Raw genomic sequence first — 26,437 nt, forward strand, 5'->3', positions numbered from 1 at the left:
TGACATCAGAGTTAATGATAGATGCAATCTGTAAAGCCTAATGCTACTGTAGAATCCTAGAGTAGTCTTGTCATTTCTTTAGGAAAACTTCGCAGTTTACCATTACTAATTTTAGAATATCTTACAATGGTAACTTAAAAATCTAGTTTATAGTTTATTTATGCATAAAACATACAACTATATCCCAATTTAGACTTTACAGGCCAAGACTATATTACGTAATTCGAACCTATACTTTCTAAAGTACCGTAAATACAGTCAAACTTGTGCATAACGGTCACTGGAGGGATCAAAACATTTCCGTCGTTTGGAGATTACTTCGTATGCGTTTTTGTTCAACGTGTCCGAAAAAATGGCCGCCGTTAAGAGGCGGTCGTTGTTAGAAGATGGAGATTCGACTGTATTTTGTAATAAAAATTATAGATCCTCTTCTGTTATAAGCAGAAACAAGAAAATGTATATATTTAGAGACAAATTTACGTTTAAAGTAATTTTTGTAAGTAAAAACAAGAGAGACATACTCAGCATCAGGAGAGGAATAATGGTTTTTTGTCTTATTTTTGTGAAATAAATGAGTAAATAAAGAACTATAATGCATAATTAATGTAAAAAATGGCATATGAAATCTATTTATTAGCTAAATTATATAAGAAAGAATAAATTTAAGTAAGAAAAATCGGTAGATAGTAGTGAACGGAGAAGTTATTATTTGAATCTATCGCTTTTAGCGATCACTTTTTACTTTATCTCATTTTTTACTAAGTAAAAAGGACGAAGTAAAATTAGAAAGCAGATAAAAGATTAAAGTAAAACAAACAAATTGAAGGAGAAATGAAATAAAACGCATATTTAAATACGTCTTTCCAATTTATCTAAATCGTGACAGCGTAGGGAATATACAGTATAAAGCGAGCAATCAATACATGATGTTACACATGGCCGAGCACACTGGGAGAAAAGACATGCGCTAATTTCCAAGCATTGTGTTCGTCATGTGGTCTGGAAAATTCTACTCGTAACATGACCACTGTCAATTTACATAATGTCTGAGTAGATTAAGCCCCTTCTACGAAGCAGTGAAGTAAAGCACTTTAGTTCTATAGTTGCTCTGATATTCGGTACTCTTTTACTTTACCAAATATCAAATCTTGTGTTAATTAATTAATGGTGATAAACCAAGCTGTTAATTGGGTTAATTTGAGGTTTTTTTTGGGGGGATTCTCTTAGAGTATATTCGCTTTTATCTACCGACAGTACACGTTGAACGTGTGTGTAAACGTTAGGTTTAATGCGAGAACTTCCCGTCACGTAACAGTTAAAATTATTAATTTAAAGCAAATAATAATTTATAAAGCAGAATTTATTTAAAATTTAAAAAAAAAGGAAAATCGAAAATTTAATCTTTCGAGTTAGTTCAGTTAAAGAAAAAAATAAAAAAAAAAAGAGAGTTAAACCGGAATTACTTTCTTGGATAGAAAAACGATTCGGTACTGTTATTCCGGGCGGAAAATAAGATGGAAAATTATGGAAACATAATTCTGAAATGTCTGTATCTTCAACTCTAAAGATTTCTTCAAAATGCATTCAGCATTGGAAGTAGGATTTGCATGTTGATGTTAATGCAGGAGGATGGCATCTATGTAGATGGAAAGAACTATGTGTGGGAGGTTACGTGTCTGGAGATTTGATTTCCAGTCCGTTTTCTCTGTTTCTCTTTTATAGAAGAGTCCATTAAGAAGGTCAAACCACATCCAAGGTTAGAATAGGGTGGAAGAGGTCAAAGTTATGGAACTATCGTAAAAGGCGTTGGAAATGTAAGAAAGGGATCTACTCGAAGAAGATACTTCACTCACAACAAAGATCGCCTGGGGAATTAAGGTTGCTTTTAGTCTTCTCATTTCCATAACTTTCCATACTGTTTAGCATTATCTCAATATGAGAACAAGTACCCCTATGCAAAGCAAAGTTCACTTCTGAAAGGTATCCGCGTATAAATTCGGATTAAACATTAGCTTTATTTTTTCTTGTTTTTTTTCCAAAGAGTGGGTTTACATCGAAATAAAATAACACTTCACCATCAAATTTAGCAAAATTGTAAAAAAAATTCCCATTCAAATATTTGCAAATATTATAAATGGCTTAATATTAAACTAATTTTTCTCAATTTTCAATGGTTTACGTTCTTATAATGCGAACAATGACAGTTCATCGAATGCTTTGGTAGTTTTTTTGTACTGTTAAAATATTTAATTTAAAAATAATTTCGATAATAAGCGAACTGGCGTATCTGGTTTGTCAGAATAAGTGCGCTAGCCGCTTCTTTGAAGTCCTCTAACCCCCCCCTATCCCCTTCAATCACAGATCCCATTACCTGTAATCTTTAGACAGCGTAGGCGCCAGGTGGTCCCAGCTTTCTACACACTTGTCTGTATACACAGTTGTATAGATATGAAAGAAACCATTAATTTAAAAATTCGCCGTAATAATTGTTTAAACATTAAATATTTTACATTCTAAAACCCGTAAGATCTTCAAAATTGTATCCGAAACCCTTTAATAATAAAGGTGATTGCCCACTTTTACGAGTCCTCTTTCTCTCTCTCTAGCTCTTCCAGTTTACTTTTTTCTTATATTTTAGAGAACAATAAAAGGGTAGAGAAGGTTGCAGCTTTATTTTTTTTTGTTTTTTAGTTTCTCGTTCGAAAGGATTAAGACTCATTAAAGTCTTTTATCTTCTGTACCCACTGCAATGTCTCGTGATCATTCGGAACCCTGTAATCTGAGGCAATCGAATCTTCTATCCGAGATGTTGTACGTGTTGCTTATAATTTGTCAAGCCAAATAGGTTACTTTTGTTTCCAAATAGCGTGCGAATGATGCTAACAGAGTGAAATTTGTTCAAGTGATTTTTGGGTACTTCAGCCATTAGAGATAATTCATCTACTTTTCTTCATATTAAGATCATTTTCGTAGATAGCCCGAAGTCAGCTTTCTAAACTGGAAATCTTTCTTCTCTCCTTTTTTTTCCAGCTTCCGAAGTTGAGAATATCGAACAGTCGAGCCGATCCGAGAGTCCCTCCCTAAAATGTAAAAAGCCGAGGAAAGCCAGAACAGCTTTTACGGATCATCAATTAAAAGTGAGCTTAATTAGCAATTATTTAATTAAAATTTGTTTAATTTTAATCTTAATTAATTATAAAAATCTTTTACTAGACACTAGAAAAGAGTTTCGAACGTCAAAAGTATCTGAGTGTTCAGGATAGGATGGAATTAGCGGCCAAACTTAATCTTACCGATACTCAAGTGAAAACATGGTACCAAAATAGAAGGTAAGATATGATTTAAGAATTATAAAGCTTTTTGTTCGCTAGAAGGAACGTTAAACTATGATCTGGCATAATTTTAGTTAATATTAAAGAGCGATTTGTGGCACCTCTGTGCATTTAATATTGTGATTCAGAGATTTAAAACAGAATAGAATCAACGTTCTGGTTACAAATCGCTCATCTTTGCAAGATATGTGCGTTGTGGTTTTTAAAGATAGGATGAAATTGATGATCAAATGGTTTATTTAGTGGTAGACCAGAGAATTTCAAAAATTCATTTAAAAATTTTAACTTTTAAATGTTATTTGTGTATGTTTTTTATGTAAAAAACTTTAGATTTTAACGTTATTTCGTTTATGCATATACGAAACACGGCGTTGGTTCGATGGTGTGTCACTAAGAATTTGAGTGTGCCGATAGGCTAGAGAACCACTACCTTACGTATGCCAAACGATTTAATAAACTTCTGATACATAAAAATTCAGATAAAATTATTAAAATAGGAGCGTATGTGACATTATTAAGAGCTTAATAAATACTACAGTGCTTCATTTATTATCTTTTATATAGGAACACATAGCAAACTCTCAGCGACTGTCCCTACTTCAATTTAGTTGTAAAAGCTGCTAATTAATTAAACAGGACTTTAACAATTACCAAAAATAGCACAAGAGATACGAAAAAGTAGGCTAGGCTCTTGCACTGGTGTGTGCACGTGTAGGCCTATAAACAGGTCGTCCCTGAAAACTCCCGCACCTTAATTCGATATTAAGGCATTCATCAGTGACCCATATCGCCATCTAGTGACGGATTCGAGTACTAAAGGGGGGTCGAACTATTTAATTCGTAGTAAGTGAAGCATGTTTTAGGCGTTGAGTAGTAGCATGACAACCTGGAAACACATTTTTATTTTAAATACTCACTACAATAGACGTAGAGAGTCATCGTTATGTCATCCAAACCAATTATACATCATTGGGAACTTATAAATTTGTCACAGGGAACGGGGCGTTGTTACATATCTTCCTGCATGGAAAAACAAGAAAATTAGAATACATTATGTAATTTTAAAGACAATGTTTTATATAAAGTCATTGCATTTTTAGAATCGAAAATTATAGAATTAATTCGGCTGTCAACCTACGAGGAAGTAGAAAGATTATTATTTTTATTTTATTTCAAAATATTACTGGACAGATATCGGACTAATGAATATCTTACACAGGGCCAAACCTTACTGTCGACCTATATATAATTGCAAATATACTGAAATGTTGTAACAAAATAGCAATAAATCAGGAAATTTATGCCAAAATTAGGTTAACTTATTGTATAATTATAACATTTTTTTGACAGTTTTAATTTCAAATTGATATCTTAAACATTACGATCTAATTATAAAACTTGATTTTGATATGTTTCCGAGTTATTAAACTACTTTTTCCCCAATTTTATCCAGGACAAAATGGAAACGACAAGCTATGATGGGCCTTGAAGTGTTTCCAGGAGATAATGTGGGTCTCGTGCGATTTCCTAGACTCTGGGGTCCTGGACCCTCTCCGTACTGGCCATACAGTTATAGTAATTATTTATCTACAATCTCTTCGTTATCTGGACTTAATTCGGCAGGTGCATCTTCCAGCACAAGTTCGTCTTCGTTAGATATGTACCCTAGGAGTGGTGGTTCGAACGGTCCCGTGCTTCCTAGAGCAGTTTATCCTGGACAAATACCATATTCCTCAATTTCATCTTTCTATCAAGGACAGGCAACACAGTAAAAATGTTCCTAAAGTTGTTATCCATCCTGAAAAAAATCCTTTTAGAAGAAACGAAGAAAAATTACAACAAGGATCCGTCCTGCTGGTAGATTAAAAAGAATCATCACAGTGTCCAAAGATGTAAAGAAAAATGAATCTATGTATGAAAAATTTGAAAATATTTGAGCCATAATGATAATAGCACGAAACTATTTTTCAAAAATTAATGTTGTGACGTTAGATCGATGACACGAAAACGCCTCTTAAAGGTGTTTTAAAGGTACACAAGATGGTTTTCGTGCTAAACTCTTATGTGCCATGAAGTGTACCGAATCGTATTTATAACGACATCATCAGTACTTTAAGCTTATTAAGCGGTACAAAAATACAGTTTTAATGGACAAAATAAGCAAAAATATTCTTTAAAAAATTAATTTTAATTTTTTTTTAAATTGCACCAAATTATACCGCCTCAAACGATAAATACGATTAAATTAATCATCATTCAAGAGGCCTAAACGATCCGAATAGTTTGAGCCAGCGAACAAACAAACAAAAAATTAATTAGTTTGTATATAATTTATGCTCTACACCCATTGTAATTTATAGATATTTGCGAAAATAAATAACTAAAAAAATATATATTAAAAACTTGGTGATTATTTTGAACTTTATAAACCATTCTTACACAGTTCGGGTGTTATGAATTAAGAGAAAAATTACACGTAAAAATGGTAGAAGAGGGAGGTTAAAACACACTTTGATGAATAATAATTGATTCTTTTTGTTTTGATGACTTTTTAAAATTAAGTATTAGTTTATAAATGGGTTGGGGGATGTTTTTGTTCAGTTTGAAAAATCGCAAAGGGGTATTGTTCGTGCAATTAACTTAGTGGATTGTGTACATTAAGAAAGACCTTCGCTTATTTTAAGCAGAGCCGCCCAACATTCGCCTTGAGATTAATCATTGACATAGTGACAAGAGTAAGAGCAATTAAATTCTTACGTCAATAATATGGCCAAGAAAATATTTGACAACTTTTCCCCATCTCCATTAACGTTTTCATCCGACAGATTTTATCGTTAATTTATTAGGCGGACTTATTTGAAAAATGACATCGGTGAACTAAGAGAGTAAAAGCCGGAGGGAGTAACAGAAAAAAAAAGAAAAAAAAAAAAAGATTTCCACCTTAGCTTAAGTGCTAAGCTTAGAGTCAGACAAGCTTTTAAGCCTATCCAAAAACCCGGTAGCAATAATAATCGAAGGTAGAGTCTATAATTAAGGGGGAGGCTAATGGCGCCTGTCTGAGGTGAAAGGTCACCCCTTTTTGGCGTGACCTGGCGCGATTCGTGAAGAGCTAATTACACTCGGCAGTAGCGAATCACTTGTGACGTACAGAAAACTAACAATAGGAAGGCACAGAATGGTGCCATTCGTCATTCTGTCCCTTTTTGTTGACTTTCTTATGTGTCTTTGGCGGTTTTTTATTTTTTTTTTATTTTTACTTTGCCGAATATCTTTTGATTAACGATAACATGACACTTTTGCATTACTAGAGTGGCTTGCGTGATTTCCCTTCGAGGTGTTGCGCTCAATTACCGACTTTTAAGATTTTTGAGAAGCGAAAAAAGTTAGAGAAATTTAAGTTGAATGGTTCTTTCAAGGAGTTTTGATGGGATAAAGGGTTCTCTTGATAGATTCACTCGTTTTATAAATAAATATACAGAACGAGCGACGGAAGCAATTCTTGTAAATGGATCAAGATATTCGAAGAATGCTCTCGTTATACGTAGAAATTAAATAGTAACCCATCTTTCACTGTCGATTTTAGGGATAAACAAACCAATAAAAATACTGGAAATAAACAGGTTTTGATATAAAAGTCGAATGTAACTACTTGCAATCTTTTAAAATTGTAGGTTGATCTCCATTCATAGGGACATTAGTATAATCATTTCCAGCAAGCTGTCCATCTACATTTATGAAATCTATTTAAAGCTATTTATATAGTTACTTGGCCCACCAAAAATCCATTCAGTTGTTACATCGGCTGTTCGTGGGAATGATAAGCTTGGATTCATTCAGACTACTCACAACAAATCGTATAGTATAAGAGCTAACTACGGCAAGTTTTTGGACATTTTATAAGTTTAGGCTATACAAGAAGAAAAATAAGTGAATAGCCTTTTCTTGCATAAAATTCTTTGCTGTGACTTAATATTTTATAAGGAGATCATCTTTACGTTTTAATCTTTCCATCTAAGAAGCGAAAATCGGCGAGTAAACGTCAAAATCTTGATTAAAATATTTCTCTATTTATGCTTAAAATTCTTTCAGTGATAGGTCTGTATATTTATAAATAGGAAAGTCCTTTAGGGAGGAGGAAATATATATATTAATCCTTCTAAAGCACTGGCTGTTATAGAAGGTCAGCCACACAAGTAATGTGTTTTGATACCCAATATTTTCGCAGTTCCTAACTCACCATTAACGGACTCGACCGCCCTCAGTCTCTATCTCTCTTCAGTCACGTGGCTTGCAGGGCGAGAACCGTTAGAGAGTGCGTGAGTCAGACGTCCCTTCGGTCCATGACAGTCGGGGCCGCCCAACACTCTTTAATTACCTCGGTATGTCAGTCGAATCCCCGGGGCCACTTCTAAGAACTTGCCGATGCTTGTACTTGTTACCAGTATGTTAAAGAATATGTTGCCTCTAACTGCATGTATTTGTAACATAAATATTGTCTGAATAAATTAATGGTTACTACTTACTCTAAATTGAGAGCTAATTAAACGATGTTGAAGTGTTTTGCGCCTTATTATATTTTTTTTTCGAGGCGAATAGTTGACTTTTAATCGTGTTCTAACGTCTCACACGCTTCGAATTAACCTTATCTTGAAACCTTCCAACTGACGAGTTACGTTCGTAACAATGCTTAGAGTCACGAAAAATCTTCTAATTAACGCTCGAAAAAGTCAAACAGCATCGTCGTTTGAAAGAATAATAGATAAATGTGTTGACGTTGTTACAAAATTCGAAGCATCTTCGTGATGGATGAGCCTTATCTTTAATCAATACGAAGATGTGAGTGTGAATAACATCGAAAACAATACGAGAAATGTTTAAATGCGTGTTATACATCCATTTGAAGTGCATTAAAAGTTCATTTTTACAGGTGTATGTATGACAGAAATGTTTATTTTTGTATAGTTCTAGATAAAAACCTTTGACACTAATATGATGATGAAGCAGCATCTTCTTTATACATGATAAGCTTTACTTATGATTTAATTGCTAATTTCTGCTTTTTAGGCTAACAAGACCTGAAAATTTATGTTGTACGGGCCTCGGATTTAATAATTCGTGTATAGAAATGTCATTTCCATTATTATCAATGACTTTCGAAGAGTTCTATTTTGTTATAATTACTCCAATTTGGCGTACTTATCCTTAAAAATTACACGTTTGTTACGCACAAATGAATTTATTTCTAATTAGAATAACAAAATATAAGATAATAAGATAAATTATTTTTATATAAGTTGTATATATTTTTAGAATTTCACCCATTTATCCACACAATTTTAACGTTTAGTTGGAAAATCATTCAAGAATGAAAAATAAACTATATATCCCGAAAAATTGCTTAACTTTCCACGTTATAAGCTCAATTTTCTACATCGATCATTCAAGCAAATAAAACGCGATATATATATTTTTCTCCCTATTTTTTTCAATAAAATTATCAAAATTTGTAAGAATCCGTTTAAATTAATAGTTCGACAATCTAATTGGTTGATTTGTGACGTAAACGATTCAATGAACCAATAAGATTCATCGATACACGGAAATGTAAATAGAATTAATTCCAGATTATTATTTCTCTAGAAAAATTTGAAATTGTTGATTTTTTTAGAAATAATTTCTGCTTATAACTGGTTGATTTGTGTGGTAAGTGCTTCGATAGACAAATAACAAAGAAATATACTAATTAATTCTAGAACATTTTTTTAATCTATAAAAATATTAAATTGTTGATTTTTTTACGATATCTGCATATAATTAGTCGATGTGTGATGCAAACGCTTTGATAAACCAATAATAATCAATGATACACGTAAAACAGTAATTAATTCTAGAATTGTTTTTCTTCTATAAAAAATTGAAATTGAAGATTTTTTAAAAAAAATCTTTGCATCTAATTTGTCGATTTGTGATGTAAACGATTTGGTAAACCAATAACGACTGTCGATACAGTAATTAATTCTAGAACATTTTTTTCTCTATAAAAATTTAAAATTTCTGCTTTTTTTTTCTACAATTTCTGCGTGACGTGGCGTTAAAAATAACATCAGATAGAGCCAGATTCGATCGAAACATTACAGACATGTGGCCGAGTTGTGGTTTGGGGTAAGTGAAGGAACCCGCTATCAACCCCTCAGCAAGGTCTATAATTTCGAATGGACCAGTAGTTCCCGACCTTTAGGGGTTAAAACCGCCGATAAAAAAAAAAACAGAGACACTCAACAAATCAAGTTTTTTAAATCATCAATATAGGTCTATGCCCTATAGTTCTAACAAAATGGGTGCTAATGAGTATATTCACCATACAAAAGAACAAAGAGTAGTCCATTAATAATAAGAAATCATTATTCACAAAGGAAGTCAATATTTATTCAAGAGTCATTTATTTATATTATCAATCTTTAAATTAATTTCGCTAATGACATAAAATTATTAGAATAATGTAGGGGGAAGGCGCATAAGTGGATAAAATGAGGGAAGTTCGTACATAAAAGACAAAAAAAAGCGCACTTAAGCGCTCAGCAGAAGTATATAGAGCAACATGAAATAAACATCTACGGTGTGATAATTTCGAAGCCAAAATTTTGGAAAAGTTTTTAAAATTTATTAAACATTTTAAGAAATAAATAAAAGTTTATAAAGCCGTATAGATTTTTATTATAATAAATAAAATTTTCGCTAAAATAAATTAATAAAATGAGATAATTCGCGTAAAAGTTAAGAGAGCGCGTTTTTAAGCACGTTTTACGTATTAATTAATTAAACTTTAACGAAAGAAGGGAGGACAAAACTCGTCAACAAAATTTTTACTTCTTTCTTTCATCTATATACTTATATATATAGTTTTTTTCGAGTAATTTAAAATTAGATAAAACTAATGTTCTATCAATAGAGAAAGGTCATTGATAAGTCATTGCTTATGTTTGTAGAAACAGCCATAGAAAATTCCATCCAATTATCTTCAGAAATTATAATTAAAGTCGTTATAGGTCGCTGCGACGACAGACAACGAGCACTAAAAGAACACTCTTAGTGGGCGATCCATCATTTCAAGGTGACAGGTTACAATTTGATAGAGATTACCGAGTCTGTCCATTATATGCATGATGCCACATGACGTCTTCATTTTTTTAAGAAAAAACACGACAATTGTTTAGTTTCAACAATTTAAAACATAAATAAATAAATAAAAATGTTGAATTTAACGTATCTTACTCCTCATCCCTGAAGTATGGAAGGAATAAGAGATGGAAATTTCTAACTCCTCCTTCACAAACTCCCTCAGGTTAATTCCGTTCAATTTTTTTTATTTGGGAATTATTTTTTAATGATATTAATTAAATTGCTTCGGGTTTAATAAGTTTGTTTATTATAAGTTCGCGGAAATAGGAGTTACTTCCTTTAAAAGTTTGATCACCTGTAACACATTTGTCATCATTTTTTGGATATATTAATGCAATAAACAGACCTTAGCGTTATTAAATGTATTATTTTCTGTAAATATAAGTCGTTTATTTTCTTTTTAATTTAAAAATAATCAAAATAATCAGTGTGTATGTTGTGTTTTCCTATTTTTCCAATAGTTGATGACGAAGTGATGGAGTGGAGAAAATTACTCCACTCTCATCCCAGATTTGTGAATTGTAGAAAAGATTTTATTTTTATTTTTTTATTTGTGTGTATATATAAAAATATTTTGGGTTTAAATTTAGATGGATGATGTTAAATAAAAGAGTAGTTGCATGTATTCGAAGCTAGAAGAGTGTCGAGTGAGAAGCGGTGCTCTATATGCGTTTGGAGTGTAGTACTTGAACTTGCATAGTGTTATAGTAGACACTCGAAAATACAATAATACGTAAATTCGTGTATAGAATCAAGTATGTCTATACATTATACTTGAAGCTTAAGAGCACTAACTTTGTGTTAACGTAAGGTTAAAAGCGTTAAAATTTGGTCGTAATCAAGTGTGATATGCCATAATGGAAACTTAAGGATTGAATAAATTAGAATTTAAGAATATAAATATAAAGTTTAATTATATAAATTGTATCTGAAGTTAAAGATGGTAGAATAAAATAGCAGACATGTAGGCTACATCGTAAGGTAAGTTAAGGCTAAAAAATGCACCTTGCTCCAATATCATAAGACATTAAGCCGATTTGTCGTACACATAATGCTTCAGGTAAGCCAAGTGATGCGGAACAAGCGGTCCTACCAAATCGCAAAAAGAAATTAGGCTAATGTAAAAGTGATCTGGTATATTCTTTATCGATAAACCTTCATTATGTGTTATTTGAAGATGTCTTGTTTCAGAAAAACAGATGTCGCCTGTACCAAAATTAGCCTAAGGGGAGCTGAACTATGGTTAATTGCACGATATCTTATGTCAGTACAATGATGGAAAGTACCCTGTAGATAGATCTATACCCATTTAAATATAAGGTATGTCATCATCTGTTCTATTGTATAATTTGGATTATAATGAAGCGATTAAATCGCTAGATATAGAGATAAATCAAAAATTGACTGAAATGCAATAATACGACAATCTGATTGATCATTTTTCCCTCACAAAGAATTATGTGTTTACAAAAATTAAGCCATATTTCCTCTATCTAGACATTACTGATGTCTTCATTATAATATATATATATATAAATATAGTTACTATATGAATTATAAATATTAATTTTAGCTGCATGATAAAGATACATGTATCAGTATTATCTAAACAGTAACATAAAATGGGTTATTAACAAGATACGAGGATAGAAATCCTGTAAGAGTAAGAAGCCTCTAGGCGACATTTTGCTATATATATTAATGATAAATATATAAAATAACCTTATTTTAATTCCCGAATATCCTTTTGTTGAATGTAGAAATGATTCTAGAGTCTTTAATTACATTAATTACAACAAGAGACAGCCACTTATTACTCAAGTTCAACTTGTTGTTTAGAGGGTTACATTTAATGTAAAGTTAGAATTCAAGGAAGCTTTTCAATGAATTTAAAAAAATAAAAAAAATAATAAATAAATAAATAATAATTTAACTCAAAAGAACACTAAACAATTCAATATAATAAAGAGGAAAATTTTATAACTTGAAATGTTAAAAAGAATTAAGAAAAAAAGAAAAAAATTCGACATGCTAAACAATCAAATTAATTATACCTTTCAAAACTTGAAACTCAAGTATAAAGAGGAAATGCTTCAAGGAAAATTTTATATTAGATATTTAAGAATTTAATTTTAAATGTTAATTGACTTTATAAAAATCGATTATGATTTTTATTTTAATTATATTTTATACATATTTTACTTCCAATTTAAGATGCACCTCCCCACTTCCAAAAAAGGAATTTTTTTTAAAGAAAAATTAAATTCGAATTAAAAATAATCCTCGAATTTATGAATTTATTATTTTAATTATTTAATATTTTATTAAATTTTATTAATTTAAAATGAGTTTAAATTAAGGGAAAAAGTTTATCTTAAACTGAAAGTAACACTGTATATTCATAGATTAACTTCCTTAAATTGTATTTTTAATTCTAAATTACTGTATTTTATTAAATTAAAAAAAAACAATTAATAATACGTCTAGAAAATTTGTAAATTTATACCTAAACGAAATTAAAAGTTACATAACACACAATAAAAGTTTTTATATATAATTTAATATTCTTATAAGGATATGGAAGACAATTATAAATTATTTAAATATTGCGCTATTACTCATACGCTACTACAGAGGGGGGCAAACGGGGCACGTGTCCTCCCATGGGATCGAGTAAAATATTATACAAAATATAAGCGTAAAAGTGATTGAGATGAATATTTACCCCTCGACAATGAGACGAGGGTATAAGTATCCTGTCTTAAAATCCCCCAAAATAAATAATTAAATAAAAAATTTATTGATGTAATTGTCTCCAAGCTTTCCCTACTCCCGAAAAATTTTCCGCGAACGCTCATGCGTTTATTTATTTGTATCCGAAAGGGGTGGTTGCGAGATGCGATCGATGTTATATAAGAAGAATAATAGAAGCCAAGCAACGAATCACATCACGCGCATTTCGCACTCTTCTTAACATTAACATTTATTATTATATTTTTAAATAAAAATCTAACAGTTATAAACGGATTTATGCATTTTTGAAGATAATAATAAAACAATGGATCATTATTATCACTTAGCTATAGGCTATATATATATGCGTGATGCGCACAAACTCACTAGAAACCTCTTAAAGAATGGAAAAGTTTAGTTATTAGTCAAACAATACGACATTTTTCATATAACAAAATTAAGCCTTCTATAAACGGTTAACACAGGAATATTTTTAGAACAGGAAAATTGATTTATTATTTTTATTTTTTTATTTTTTTTGTTTGGTCTTTAACGTTAATACATTGACTCGCATTTATCTGTTTCTATGTTTGAAAATGAAAAATAACATCAATTGCAATTTCTTTATTACAACTAAAATTTAAAAAAATTAAAAAATTCATAAAAACTTTGTTTAAACTTTTATAAAATTAGGAAGCAAAAGCTAAGTGTTTTATACACGTTTTTGTAGTGTGACCCGAAAGTCGGTTAACCTGTGCAAAACACAAATTTCTGTCTTATTCAAATATTTAATACTTTAATGTTTCTGTCAATTATTTAAGAAGATGTTATCCTAAATTCAATTTAACTGCGCGAGTGTATCTGTAACACAAAGCATATCACGGTTAACTGACTTTTGGACCACTCTGCGCGTATAGTCTACGTGTGTGCATATTTATATATAGGCCAGATAGAGATGCAACGGAGAACACTCAATGGAACTGTACACAGAGGGGAATCCAAAATTTAGTCTTTTATGTAAAAAAAAAAGCTCAACTTATTAAAATTAATTTATCGGTTTAAAAAACAGTTTCAATATAAATTTTATATAGTTTAAATTCCAATTTTTCAGTTATAAATTTTAAAATTATAGAATCATCGAAGCATAGAATCATATAATTTTACAAATACTATAATCAAGAAACTCAGTGTTGAGATGAGGTCCGAGTCTCTTTCAAATTCCTTGTTCAAAAACTATAAAATTGTATAAATAAAATCAGTAAAATAAATTAAAACAAACTTTTCACTACTTAAAATTTAATTTTTACAAATTTAAAATAAATTCATTTCTTTTGATTAAATTTTTGGGGTCTTTCTTTACAAGATCCTTGGAAAAGGCCAGATAGAAGGGACCAGCGAGGCCTTCTTATATCTAGGCCTGATTATTATAAAATAATATTTTTGTTTTAATTAATTATTTGAGATATTTTCGCCATTTTTTTTCGTCATTAACAAAAGTAATAAAAGAATGGCTTTATAAGTGGTTACTATACTTTTTCAAAAGGACAAAGACTTGACGTAAACTAAATTTCGTGACGAAATTTATTTGAAAAAAATTAAAAAAGATATTAAAAAAACGAAATTTCTTCTTCATTCGTCTACCATAATTATTGTAATTAGTGTTGCAGTGGTTAGAGAACAAATGAAAAAAACATTTTTTTTTATTTTCTGTTTTTTTTGAGTCGGTTCGGATGTATGAACAAAGAAAATCAAATTATTAACAAACATTAGTATAATGAACGTTTATTTTAAATGTTATTACGTTTGTTAAGGATAATTAATAATACATATAATCACATTTTCATAAAAACATGTATATATATATATGTTTTTATAAATTTGTTTACGTATGTTTATAAATTATTTTCGTATAGATATCTTCATATATAATAAATAAAAATTATCATCTACACTTTATATTGAAAGTAATGTACTGTACAGTACTTTTGAGTTATAAAGCGTGACTGACAGACAATAATTTTGCATGTAGTATGGAGAAACTTGAATTAATGCTTAATAAATTAACGTGAAAATTTTATCTTATCAAATACTTAAAACATGTATTTTTATTATTAAAATTGAACAAATTTTATAAAAAAGAACATAAACAATAAAATTATTTATTTATAAAATACATTACGATAAATTAACGAATAATATTTAAAAGGCATTCGTTTTTGTCAGTATAGTGTGTACAGTACTTTTACATCAATTTGACGTTATTCCTACACATTTATAATGAGAAAAATATACATATGACGTCAAATTGACGTAAACTAATTTACTTTTAGAGAGGATAATAATAAATTCATGTTTTAGATTTGCAAAGATTGCCAAAAGTACTTAATATAGGCCTATATACTTATAAGTGGAGGCATAGGTGGAGGAAGAGAAATAGGGCCTAGTCCATTGGTTGCGAGATGCGATCGATGTTATATAAGAAGAATAATNATATAGGCCTATATACTTATAAGTGGAGGCATAGGTGGAGGAAGAGAAATAGGGCCTAGTCCATTTACAAATGCGGAACTCATTATTCTCCAAGAAGCTACAAATAATAAAGTAAATAAGAAGAGATTTTATTACCATTTTTTCAAAAAACACTTTAATTTATGCCCCTTTAGTATCGTGCTTATTATATAAGCGAATAATTTTCGAGGCCTTTCTATATCAGATAGGACTAGCGAATTTCCGCCTGATTAGAGCCCATCTAGTAGCGTAGCTATAAGCGATATTAGGAGGCCCAAATTAGACGATACAAACTTATATTCATCTGTGTAATACAATGTTTTTTCTATATAAAAACAAAATTAATTTTTTATTTATATTAAATCAACTCTCACAGCATTAATTTAACCCTGCAAGTCATACAGTATATTTCTGTATATTATTAAATACTATGTAAGTACAGTCTCTATAGATAATTTTTATGATTGTGTACAAATTGCTTGATTAAAACGCAAATATATTAACTTAATAAAATTTTATAAATTTTAAAGTAAATTTTTGATCAGTTGATGAACTGCTTATTGTGTGATAATCATCGAATCACCAAACAAGCAACTTTGAAGTATTTTGTTACGGTATTTATTAATATAAATTTAAAATGGTGGTATATTATGACGTTTTTTGAATTAACCAATCGCGTATTGAGTTTACTTCATAGAAAATTTACGTTCGTCCGAAGTAAGTGCTTCCATCTGGTGTTAAAAATATAAATGAATTTTAGAAATATAAAATTTAAAACACAAAATTACGAGAAACGTAATCTCTGTAAATGGAGAAGCAGAGTAAATAAAACAAAATAATTAAACAGTAATAAAAAACAAAATAAGAAATAAATATCGATAGTAACAATTAACGAAAATTAACAAATGCAGTATATTTCCTATTATCCGGGCTAATCACCGGTAATGGAGGCACGGATAAATGCGAAAACACTGATAATAAACACGTTTAATAAAATTTAATGAATTTTTCTTTTGTTTAAATTTTAATTTCATATTAAATTTAACATAATAGTTTATATATCATGAATAAAATACGTTAATTAATTAATAAGCTATTGCGATATTAATGATTTATTGATAAAGAAATTATTCAAAATATTTTCAAAAAATTTTATAACTTATTTAATTAATAAATAAAAAATACAATATACACATAAGTAAAGCTGTATTCTTCAAGAATCAACTGCACTTACTATATTTGTTAGGCCATTTAATGACTTGACTTTTTTGGAAATGGTTCTCACGCTCAATATACCATTCTAAATAGCAAGAGTTAAAAACGTAGACTTTGTTTTTATTTTTAACAGTAATGTTTGTATTCCCAACGTAAATTCTTATCGAGACGTAAACATGCACGGATTAATCCGCACACGAATAATAGAGAGAATTCTTTATATGAGTTGTATTTAAGGGTGAAAAGTCACTGAAAACAAACTAATAGATTCTACAGTGTATTTATTTTTATGCTGAATTTTCAAGCTAAAGGTTGCCCTTGACATCTATGGCGTTAATGTGACCATCAGCTAATTTACTTTCATGAATTTCAGTTTTTTCACTGCTCATTGCTAGTGTGGGGAACGTTTTTAAGGATATCCACTTCATTCAATTTCACTACAGAACCTACTCGTGTCATTGTAGTACTGTGTTACAGTGTCCTTTTTTAAATGCTATATTTATGTCCCTCTAATCGAACAACTAGGTTCCTTTTTTGTAACGCCAATATAAACTTTTGTTTTTTTTTGTTTCCAACTGTTGATTTTCGTATGCTATTCTATATACGCTTGCTTTTTTCTTCTTTTCTTTTTTCTTCTTTCCTTAGCTTATTATTGTCATTTCTCAAAATACAGGTATTGTACAGTACCTGTATATGTTAAAGGACGTTTTAAAAACTAAGAGCCTTTTGTGACCGTTACTTGTTTCGTAGCAACATACGAAACAAATAGGGACACAAAAGTAAAAGTGTAATCAAACCTCTGAACTATAGCCACAAACGAGAATTTAAATGATGGCCGTTGTTAGAAGACTGCTGTTATTAATGGTTCTACTGTATATACTTGGGTAAGATGGAAATTGAAGAATGAGAAGAGATAAAGTCTTAACAAGAATTATTTCTCAATATTGGACGGATCAGCCTCGTGCCTTGATTATGAATAAAATTGATGTAATGTCAATTAAATTAAGTCTCTCATAAAGAAGTATGATATTTAAATTATCTTTATTGAAGCATAAAGAAATTCTCTTTCTTTTTTTGTCACTCTCGCTGTAGCAAAAACTAAGAGATCCTTTTAATCATATCCATTATGGATTCGGCCAGGCCCGTAACAACCATGAGACGGCCGGGTGGTGATGGACAAAACTCAACTTATCCTAGACTAACCACATCCGAAAGATTCTTGAGATTTTTCAATCTCCCGGATTAGATCCCGAGTCTTCCAGACCGGAGGACCCGGTACGAGTGTAGCTAAATAAAGGGCCATTTCGACAAATAATTTTATAATATTTTAGGTCCGACATAATATTTTCGAACTATATGTAATATAGTACGTTTATAATTGTTGAAACTCTTAGCACAGCACTCAAAGAAGTAGAGTATCTTATAACACAACACACTCTAAGTATAAAAATCTTTCCCCGAAATTTTTCATCAAAAATACTGTATCTCTTAGTAACGTCTTTAAGGTTACTTCAATATCCTCCTAAGTTTAGTGAAAATCCATCAACTTGGCAACACGATTCTCGGTAATGGTAACGCGTTTTGAAGTTAGATAACAAAGCGACAGAAGACAATTAAAAATTATTTTAAAAAGATTGACGATTAATTTGAGAATTGTATAGTACAGTACCAAGTGTTTGCTTTCTCTTCATATTTTCTTGCTACTGTGTTTTTAATTAAAGCCGGTTACACACCGGTAGGTATGTAGCCGGCTACATACCTACCGGTAGTAGGTATGTAGCCGGTAATAAAAGACATATTAGACGAGTTCAGTAAATAAAGTTGGTTACGTTAGTTTTTTTTTTGTGCACAAGAAATGAAATTCATGTTTTAGATTTGTAAAGATTGCCAAAAGTACTTAATATAGGCCTATATACTTATAAGTGGAGNATCTATAAAAATATTAAATTGTTGATTTTTTTACGATATCTGCATATAATTAGTCGATGTGTGATGCAAACGCTTTGATAAACCAATAATAATCAATGATACACGTAAAACAGTAATTAATTCTAGAATTGTTTTTCTTCTATAAAAAATTGAAATTGAAGATTTTTTAAAAAAAATCTTTGCATCTAATTTGTCGATTTGTGATGTAAACGATTTGGTAAACCAATAACGACTGTCGATACAGTAATTAATTCTAGAACATTTTTTTCTCTATAAAAATTTAAAATTTCTGCTTTTTTTTTCTACAATTTCTGCGTGACGTGGCGTTAAAAATAACATCAGATAGAGCCAGATTCGATCGAAACATTACAGACATGTGGCCGAGTTGTGGTTTGGGGTAAGTGAAGGGACCCGCTATCAACCCCTCAGCAAGGTCTATAATTTCGAATGGACCAGTAGTTCCCGACCTTTAGGGGTTAAAACCGCCGATAAAAAAAAAAAACAGAGACACTCAACAAATCAAGTTTTTTAAATCATCAATATAGGTCTATGCCCTATAGTTCTAACAAAATGGGTGCTAATGAGTATATTCACCATACAAAAGAACAAAGAGTAGTCCATTAATAATAAGAAATCATTATTCACAAAGGAAGTCAATATTTATTCAAGAGTCATTTATTTATATTATCAATCTTTAAATTAATTTCGCTAATGACATAAAATTATTAGAATAATGTAGGGGGAAGGCGCATAAGTGGATAAAATGAGGGAAGTTCGTACATAAAAGACAAAAAAAAGCGCACTTAAGCGCTCAGCAGAAGTATATAGAGCAACATGAAATAAACATCTACGGTGTGATAATTTCGAAGCCAAAATTTTGGAAAAGTTTTTAAAATTTATTAAACATTTTAAGAAATAAATAAAAGTTTATAAAGCCGTATAGATTTTTATTATAATAAATAAAATTTTCGCTAAAATAAATTAATAAAATGAGATAATTCGCGTAAAAGTTAAGAGAGCGCGTTTTTAAGCACGTTTTACGTATTAATTAATTAAACTTTAACGAAAGAAGGGAGGACAAAACTCGTCAACAAAATTTTTACTTCTTTCTTTCATCTATATACTTATATATATAGTTTTTTTCGAGTAATTTAAAATTAGATAAAACTAATGTTCTATCAATAGAGAAAGGTCATTGATAAGTCATTGCTTATGTTTGTAGAAACAGCCATAGAAAATTCCATCCAATTATCTTCAGAAATTATAATTAAAGTCGTTATAGGTCGCTGCGACGACAGACAACGAGCACTAAAAGAACACTCTTAGTGGGCGATCCATCATTTCAAGGTGACAGGTTACAATTTGATAGAGATTACCGAGTCTGTCCATTATATGCATGATGCCACATGACGTCTTCATTTTTTTAAGAAAAAACACGACAATTGTTTAGTTTCAACAATTTAAAACATAAATAAATAAATAAAAATGTTGAATTTAACGTATCTTACTCCTCATCCCTGAAGTATGGAAGGAATAAGAGATGGAAATTTCTAACTCCTCCTTCACAAACTCCCTCAGGTTAATTCCGTTCAATTTTTTTTATTTGGGAATTATTTTTTAATGATATTAATTAAATTGCTTCGGGTTTAATAAGTTTGTTTATTATAAGTTCGCGGAAATAGGAGTTACTTCCTTTAAAAGTTTGATCACCTGTAACACATTTGTCATCATTTTTTGGATATATTAATGCAATAAACAGACCTTAGCGTTATTAAATGTATTATTTTCTGTAAATATAAGTCGTTTATTTTCTTTTTAATTTAAAAATAATCAAAATAATCAGTGTGTATGTTGTGTTTTCCTATTTTTCCAATAGTTGATGACGAAGTGATGGAGTGGAGAAAATTACTCCAATCTCATCCCAGATTTGTGAATTGTAGAAAAGATTTTATTTTTATTTTTTTATTTGTGTGTATATATAAAAATATTTTGGGTTTAAATTTAGATGGATGATGTTAAATAAAAGAGTAGTTGCATGTATTCGAAGCTAGAAGAGTGTCGAGTGAGAAGCGGTGCTCTATATGCGTTTGGAGTGTAGTACTTGAACTTGCATAGTGTTATAGTAGACACTCGAAAATACAATAATACGTAAATTCGTGTATAGAATCAAGTATGTCTATACATTATACTTGAAGCTTAAGAGCACTAACTTTGTGTTAACGTAAGGTTAAAAGCGTTAAAATTTGGTCGTAATCAAGTGTGATATGCCATAATGGAAACTTAAGGATTGAATAAATTAGAATTTAAGAATATAAATATAAAGTTTAATTATATAAATTGTATCTGAAGTTAAAGATGGTAGAATAAAATAGCAGACATGTAGGCTACATCGTAAGGTAAGTTAAGGCTAAAAAATGCACCTTGCTCCAATATCATAAGACATTAAGCCGATTTGTCGTACACATAATGCTTCAGGTAAGCCAAGTGATGCGGAACAAGCGGTCCTACCGAATCGCAAAAAGAAATTAGGCTAATGTAAAAGTGATCTGGTATATTCTTTATCGATAAACCTTCATTATGTGTTATTTGAAGATGTCTTGTTTCAGAAAAACAGATGTCGCCTGTACCAAAATTAGCCTAAGGGGAGCTGAACTATGGTTAATTGCACGATATCTTATGTCAGTACAATGATGGAAAGTACCCTGTAGATAGATCTATACCCATTTAAATATAAGGTATGTCATCATCTGTTCTATTGTATAATTTGGATTATAATGAAGCGATTAAATCGCTAGATATAGAGATAAATCAAAAATTGACTGAAATGCAATAATACGACAATCTGATTGATCATTTTTCCCTCACAAAGAATTATGTGTTTACAAAAATTAAGCCATATTTCCTCTATCTAGACATTACTGATGTCTTCATTATAATATATATATATATAAATATAGTTACTATATGAATTATAAATATTAATTTTAGCTGCATGATAAAGATACATGTATCAGTATTATCTAAACAGTAACATAAAATGGGTTATTAACAAGATACGAGGATAGAAATCCTGTAAGAGTAAGAAGCCTCTAGGCGACATTTTGCTATATATATTAATGATAAATATATAAAATAACCTTATTTTAATTCCCGAATATCCTTTTGTTGAATGTAGAAATGATTCTAGAGTCTTTAATTACATTAATTACAACAAGAGACAGCCACTTATTACTCAAGTTCAACTTGTTGTTTAGAGGGTTACATTTAATGTAAAGTTAGAATTCAAGGAAGCTTTTCAATGAATTTAAAAAAATAAAAAAAATAATAAATAAATAAATAATAATTTAACTCAAAAGAACACTAAACAATTCAATATAATAAAGAGGAAAATTTTATAACTTGAAATGTTAAAAAGAATTAAGAAAAAAAGAAAAAAATTCGACATGCTAAACAATCAAATTAATTATACCTTTCAAAACTTGAAACTCAAGTATAAAGAGGAAATGCTTCAAGGAAAATTTTATATTAGATATTTAAGAATTTAATTTTAAATGTTAATTGACTTTATAAAAATCGATTATGATTTTTATTTTAATTATATTTTATACATATTTTACTTCCAATTTAAGATGCACCTCCCCACTTCCAAAAAAGGAATTTTTTTTAAAGAAAAATTAAATTCGAATTAAAAATAATCCTCGAATTTATGAATTTATTATTTTAATTATTTAATATTTTATTAAATTTTATTAATTTAAAATGAGTTTAAATTAAGGGAAAAAGTTTATCTTAAACTGAAAGTAACACTGTATATTCATAGATTAACTTCCTTAAATTGTATTTTTAATTCTAAATTACTGTATTTTATTAAATTAAAAAAAAACAATTAATAATACGTCTAGAAAATTTGTAAATTTATACCTAAACGAAATTAAAAGTTACATAACACACAATAAAAGTTTTTATATATAATTTAATATTCTTATAAGGATATGGAAGACAATTATAAATTATTTAAATATTGCGCTATTACTCATACGCTACTACAGAGGGGGGCAAACGGGGCACGTGTCCTCCCATGGGATCGAGTAAAATATTATACAAAATATAAGCGTAAAAGTGATTGAGATGAATATTTACCCCTCGACAATGAGACGAGGGTATAAGTATCCTGTCTTAAAATCCCCCAAAATAAATAATTAAATAAAAAATTTATTGATGTAATTGTCTCCAAGCTTTCCCTACTCCCGAAAAATTTTCCGCGAACGCTCATGCGTTTATTTATTTGTATCCGAAAGGGGTGGTTGCGAGATGCGATCGATGTTATATAAGAAGAATAATAGAAGCCAAGCAACGAATCACATCACGCGCATTTCGCACTCTTCTTAACATTAACATTTATTATTATATTTTTAAATAAAAATCTAACAGTTATAAACGGATTTATGCATTTTTGAAGATAATAATAAAACAATGGATCATTATTATCACTTAGCTATAGGCTATATATATATGCGTGATGCGCACAAACTCACTAGAAACCTCTTAAAGAATGGAAAAGTTTAGTTATTAGTCAAACAATACGACATTTTTCATATAACAAAATTAAGCCTTCTATAAACGGTTAACACAGGAATATTTTTAGAACAGGAAAATTGATTTATTATTTTTATTTTTTTATTTTTTTTGTTTGGTCTTTAACGTTAATACATTGACTCGCATTTATCTGTTTCTATGTTTGAAAATGAAAAATAACATCAATTGCAATTTCTTTATTACAACTAAAATTTAAAAAAATTAAAAAATTCATAAAAACTTTGTTTAAACTTTTATAAAATTAGGAAGCAAAAGCTAAGTGTTTTATACACGTTTTTGTAGTGTGACCCGAAAGTCGGTTAACCTGTGCAAAACACAAATTTCTGTCTTATTCAAATATTTAATACTTTAATGTTTCTGTCAATTATTTAAGAAGATGTTATCCTAAATTCAATTTAACTGCGCGAGTGTATCTGTAACACAAAGCATATCACGGTTAACTGACTTTTGGACCACTCTGCGCGTATAGTCTACGTGTGTGCATATTTATATATAGGCCAGATAGAGATGCAACGGAGAACACTCAATGGAACTGTACACAGAGGGGAATCCAAAATTTAGTCTTTTATGTAAAAAAAAAGCTCAACTTATTAAAATTAATTTATCGGTTTAAAAAACAGTTTCAATATAAATTTTATATAGTTTAAATTCCAATTTTTCAGTTATAAATTTTAAAATTATAGAATCATCGAAGCATAGAATCATATAATTTTACAAATACTATAATCAAGAAACTCAGTGTTGAGATGAGGTCCGAGTCTCTTTCAAATTCCTTGTTCAAAAACTATAAAATTGTATAAATAAAATCAGTAAAATAAATTAAAACAAACTTTTCACTACTTAAAATTTAATTTTTACAAATTTAAAATAAATTCATTTCTTTTGATTAAATTTTTGGGGTCTTTCTTTACAAGATCCTTGGAAAAGGCCAGATAGAAGGGACCAGCGAGGCCTTCTTATATCTAGGCCTGATTATTATAAAATAATATTTTTGTTTTAATTAATTATTTGAGATATTTTCGCCATTTTTTTTCGTCATTAACAAAAGTAATAAAAGAATGGCTTTATAAGTGGTTACTATACTTTTTCAAAAGGACAAAGACTTGACGTAAACTAAATTTCGTGACGAAATTTATTTGAAAAAAATTAAAAAAGATATTAAAAAAACGAAATTTCTTCTTCATTCGTCTACCATAATTATTGTAATTAGTGTTGCAGTGGTTAGAGAACAAATGAAAAAAACATTTTTTTTTATTTTCTGTTTTTTTTGAGTCGGTTCGGATGTATGAACAAAGAAAATCAAATTATTAACAAACATTAGTATAATGAACGTTTATTTTAAATGTTATTACGTTTGTTAAGGATAATTAATAATACATATAATCACATTTTCATAAAAACATGTATATATATATATGTTTTTATAAATTTGTTTACGTATGTTTATAAATTATTTTCGTATAGATATCTTCATATATAATAAATAAAAATTATCATCTACACTTTATATTGAAAGTAATGTACTGTACAGTACTTTTGAGTTATAAAGCGTGACTGACAGACAATAATTTTGCATGTAGTATGGAGAAACTTGAATTAATGCTTAATAAATTAACGTGAAAATTTTATCTTATCAAATACTTAAAACATGTATTTTTATTATTAAAATTGAACAAATTTTATAAAAAAGAACATAAACAATAAAATTATTTATTTATAAAATACATTACGATAAATTAACGAATAATATTTAAAAGGCATTCGTTTTTGTCAGTATAGTGTGTACAGTACTTTTACATCAATTTGACGTTATTCCTACACATTTATAATGAGAAAAATATACATATGACGTCAAATTGACGTAAACTAATTTACTTTTAGAGAGGATAATAATAAATTCATGTTTTAGATTTGCAAAGATTGCCAAAAGTACTTAATATAGGCCTATATACTTATAAGTGGAGGCATAGGTGGAGGAAGAGAAATAGGGCCTAGTCCATTTACAAATGCGGAACTCATTATTCTCCAAGAAGCTACAAATAATAAAGTAAATAAGAAGAGATTTTATTACCATTTTTTCAAAAAACACTTTAATTTATGCCCCTTTAGTATCGTGCTTATTATATAAGCGAATAATTTTCGAGGCCTTTCTATATCAGATAGGACTAGCGAATTTCCGCCTGATTAGAGCCCATCTAGTAGCGTAGCTATAAGCGATATTAGGAGGCCCAAATTAGACGATACAAACTTATATTCATCTGTGTAATACAATGTTTTTTCTATATAAAAACAAAATTAATTTTTTATTTATATTAAATCAACTCTCACAGCATTAATTTAACCCTGCAAGTCATACAGTATATTTCTGTATATTATTAAATACTATGTAAGTACAGTCTCTATAGATAATTTTTATGATTGTGTACAAATTGCTTGATTAAAACGCAAATATATTAACTTAATAAAATTTTATAAATTTTAAAGTAAATTTTTGATCAGTTGATGAACTGCTTATTGTGTGATAATCATCGAATCACCAAACAAGCAACTTTGAAGTATTTTGTTACGGTATTTATTAATATAAATTTAAAATGGTGGTATATTATGACGTTTTTTGAATTAACCAATCGCGTATTGAGTTTACTTCATAGAAAATTTACGTTCGTCCGAAGTAAGTGCTTCCATCTGGTGTTAAAAATATAAATGAATTTTAGAAATATAAAATTTAAAACACAAAATTACGAGAAACGTAATCTCTGTAAATGGAGAAGCAGAGTAAATAAAACAAAATAATTAAACAGTAATAAAGAACAAAATAAGAAATAAATATCGATAGTAACAATTAACGAAAATTAACAAATGCAGTATATTTCCTATTATCCGGGCTAATCACCGGTAATGGAGGCACGGATAAATGCGAAAACACTGATAATAAACACGTTTAA

General features: G+C 29.4%; 1 protein-coding gene across 1 annotated transcript in view; it reads left to right on the forward strand.

Moving 5' to 3' along the window:
* The window catches only part of LOC111619109 (homeobox protein ceh-30-like), a 17,609-nt gene extending 11,941 nt beyond the window's left edge, over nt 1-5,668 (forward strand). The window contains exons 2-4 of the mRNA XM_023360769.1: nt 3,031-3,137; nt 3,214-3,329; nt 4,786-5,668. Of these exons, the coding sequence (XP_023216537.1) occupies nt 3,031-3,137; nt 3,214-3,329; nt 4,786-5,104 (542 nt within the window). The 3' untranslated portion in view covers nt 5,105-5,668. The remainder of the gene's footprint in view (nt 1-3,030; nt 3,138-3,213; nt 3,330-4,785) is intronic.
* The last annotated feature ends 20,769 nt before the right edge of the window (nt 5,669-26,437 follow it).

Source organism: Centruroides sculpturatus, unplaced genomic scaffold, assembly GCF_000671375.1.
Source record: "Centruroides sculpturatus isolate CEXI.00-Female unplaced genomic scaffold, Cexi_2.0 scaffold87, whole genome shotgun sequence".
Taxonomy (NCBI): Eukaryota; Metazoa; Arthropoda; class Arachnida; order Scorpiones; family Buthidae; genus Centruroides; species Centruroides sculpturatus.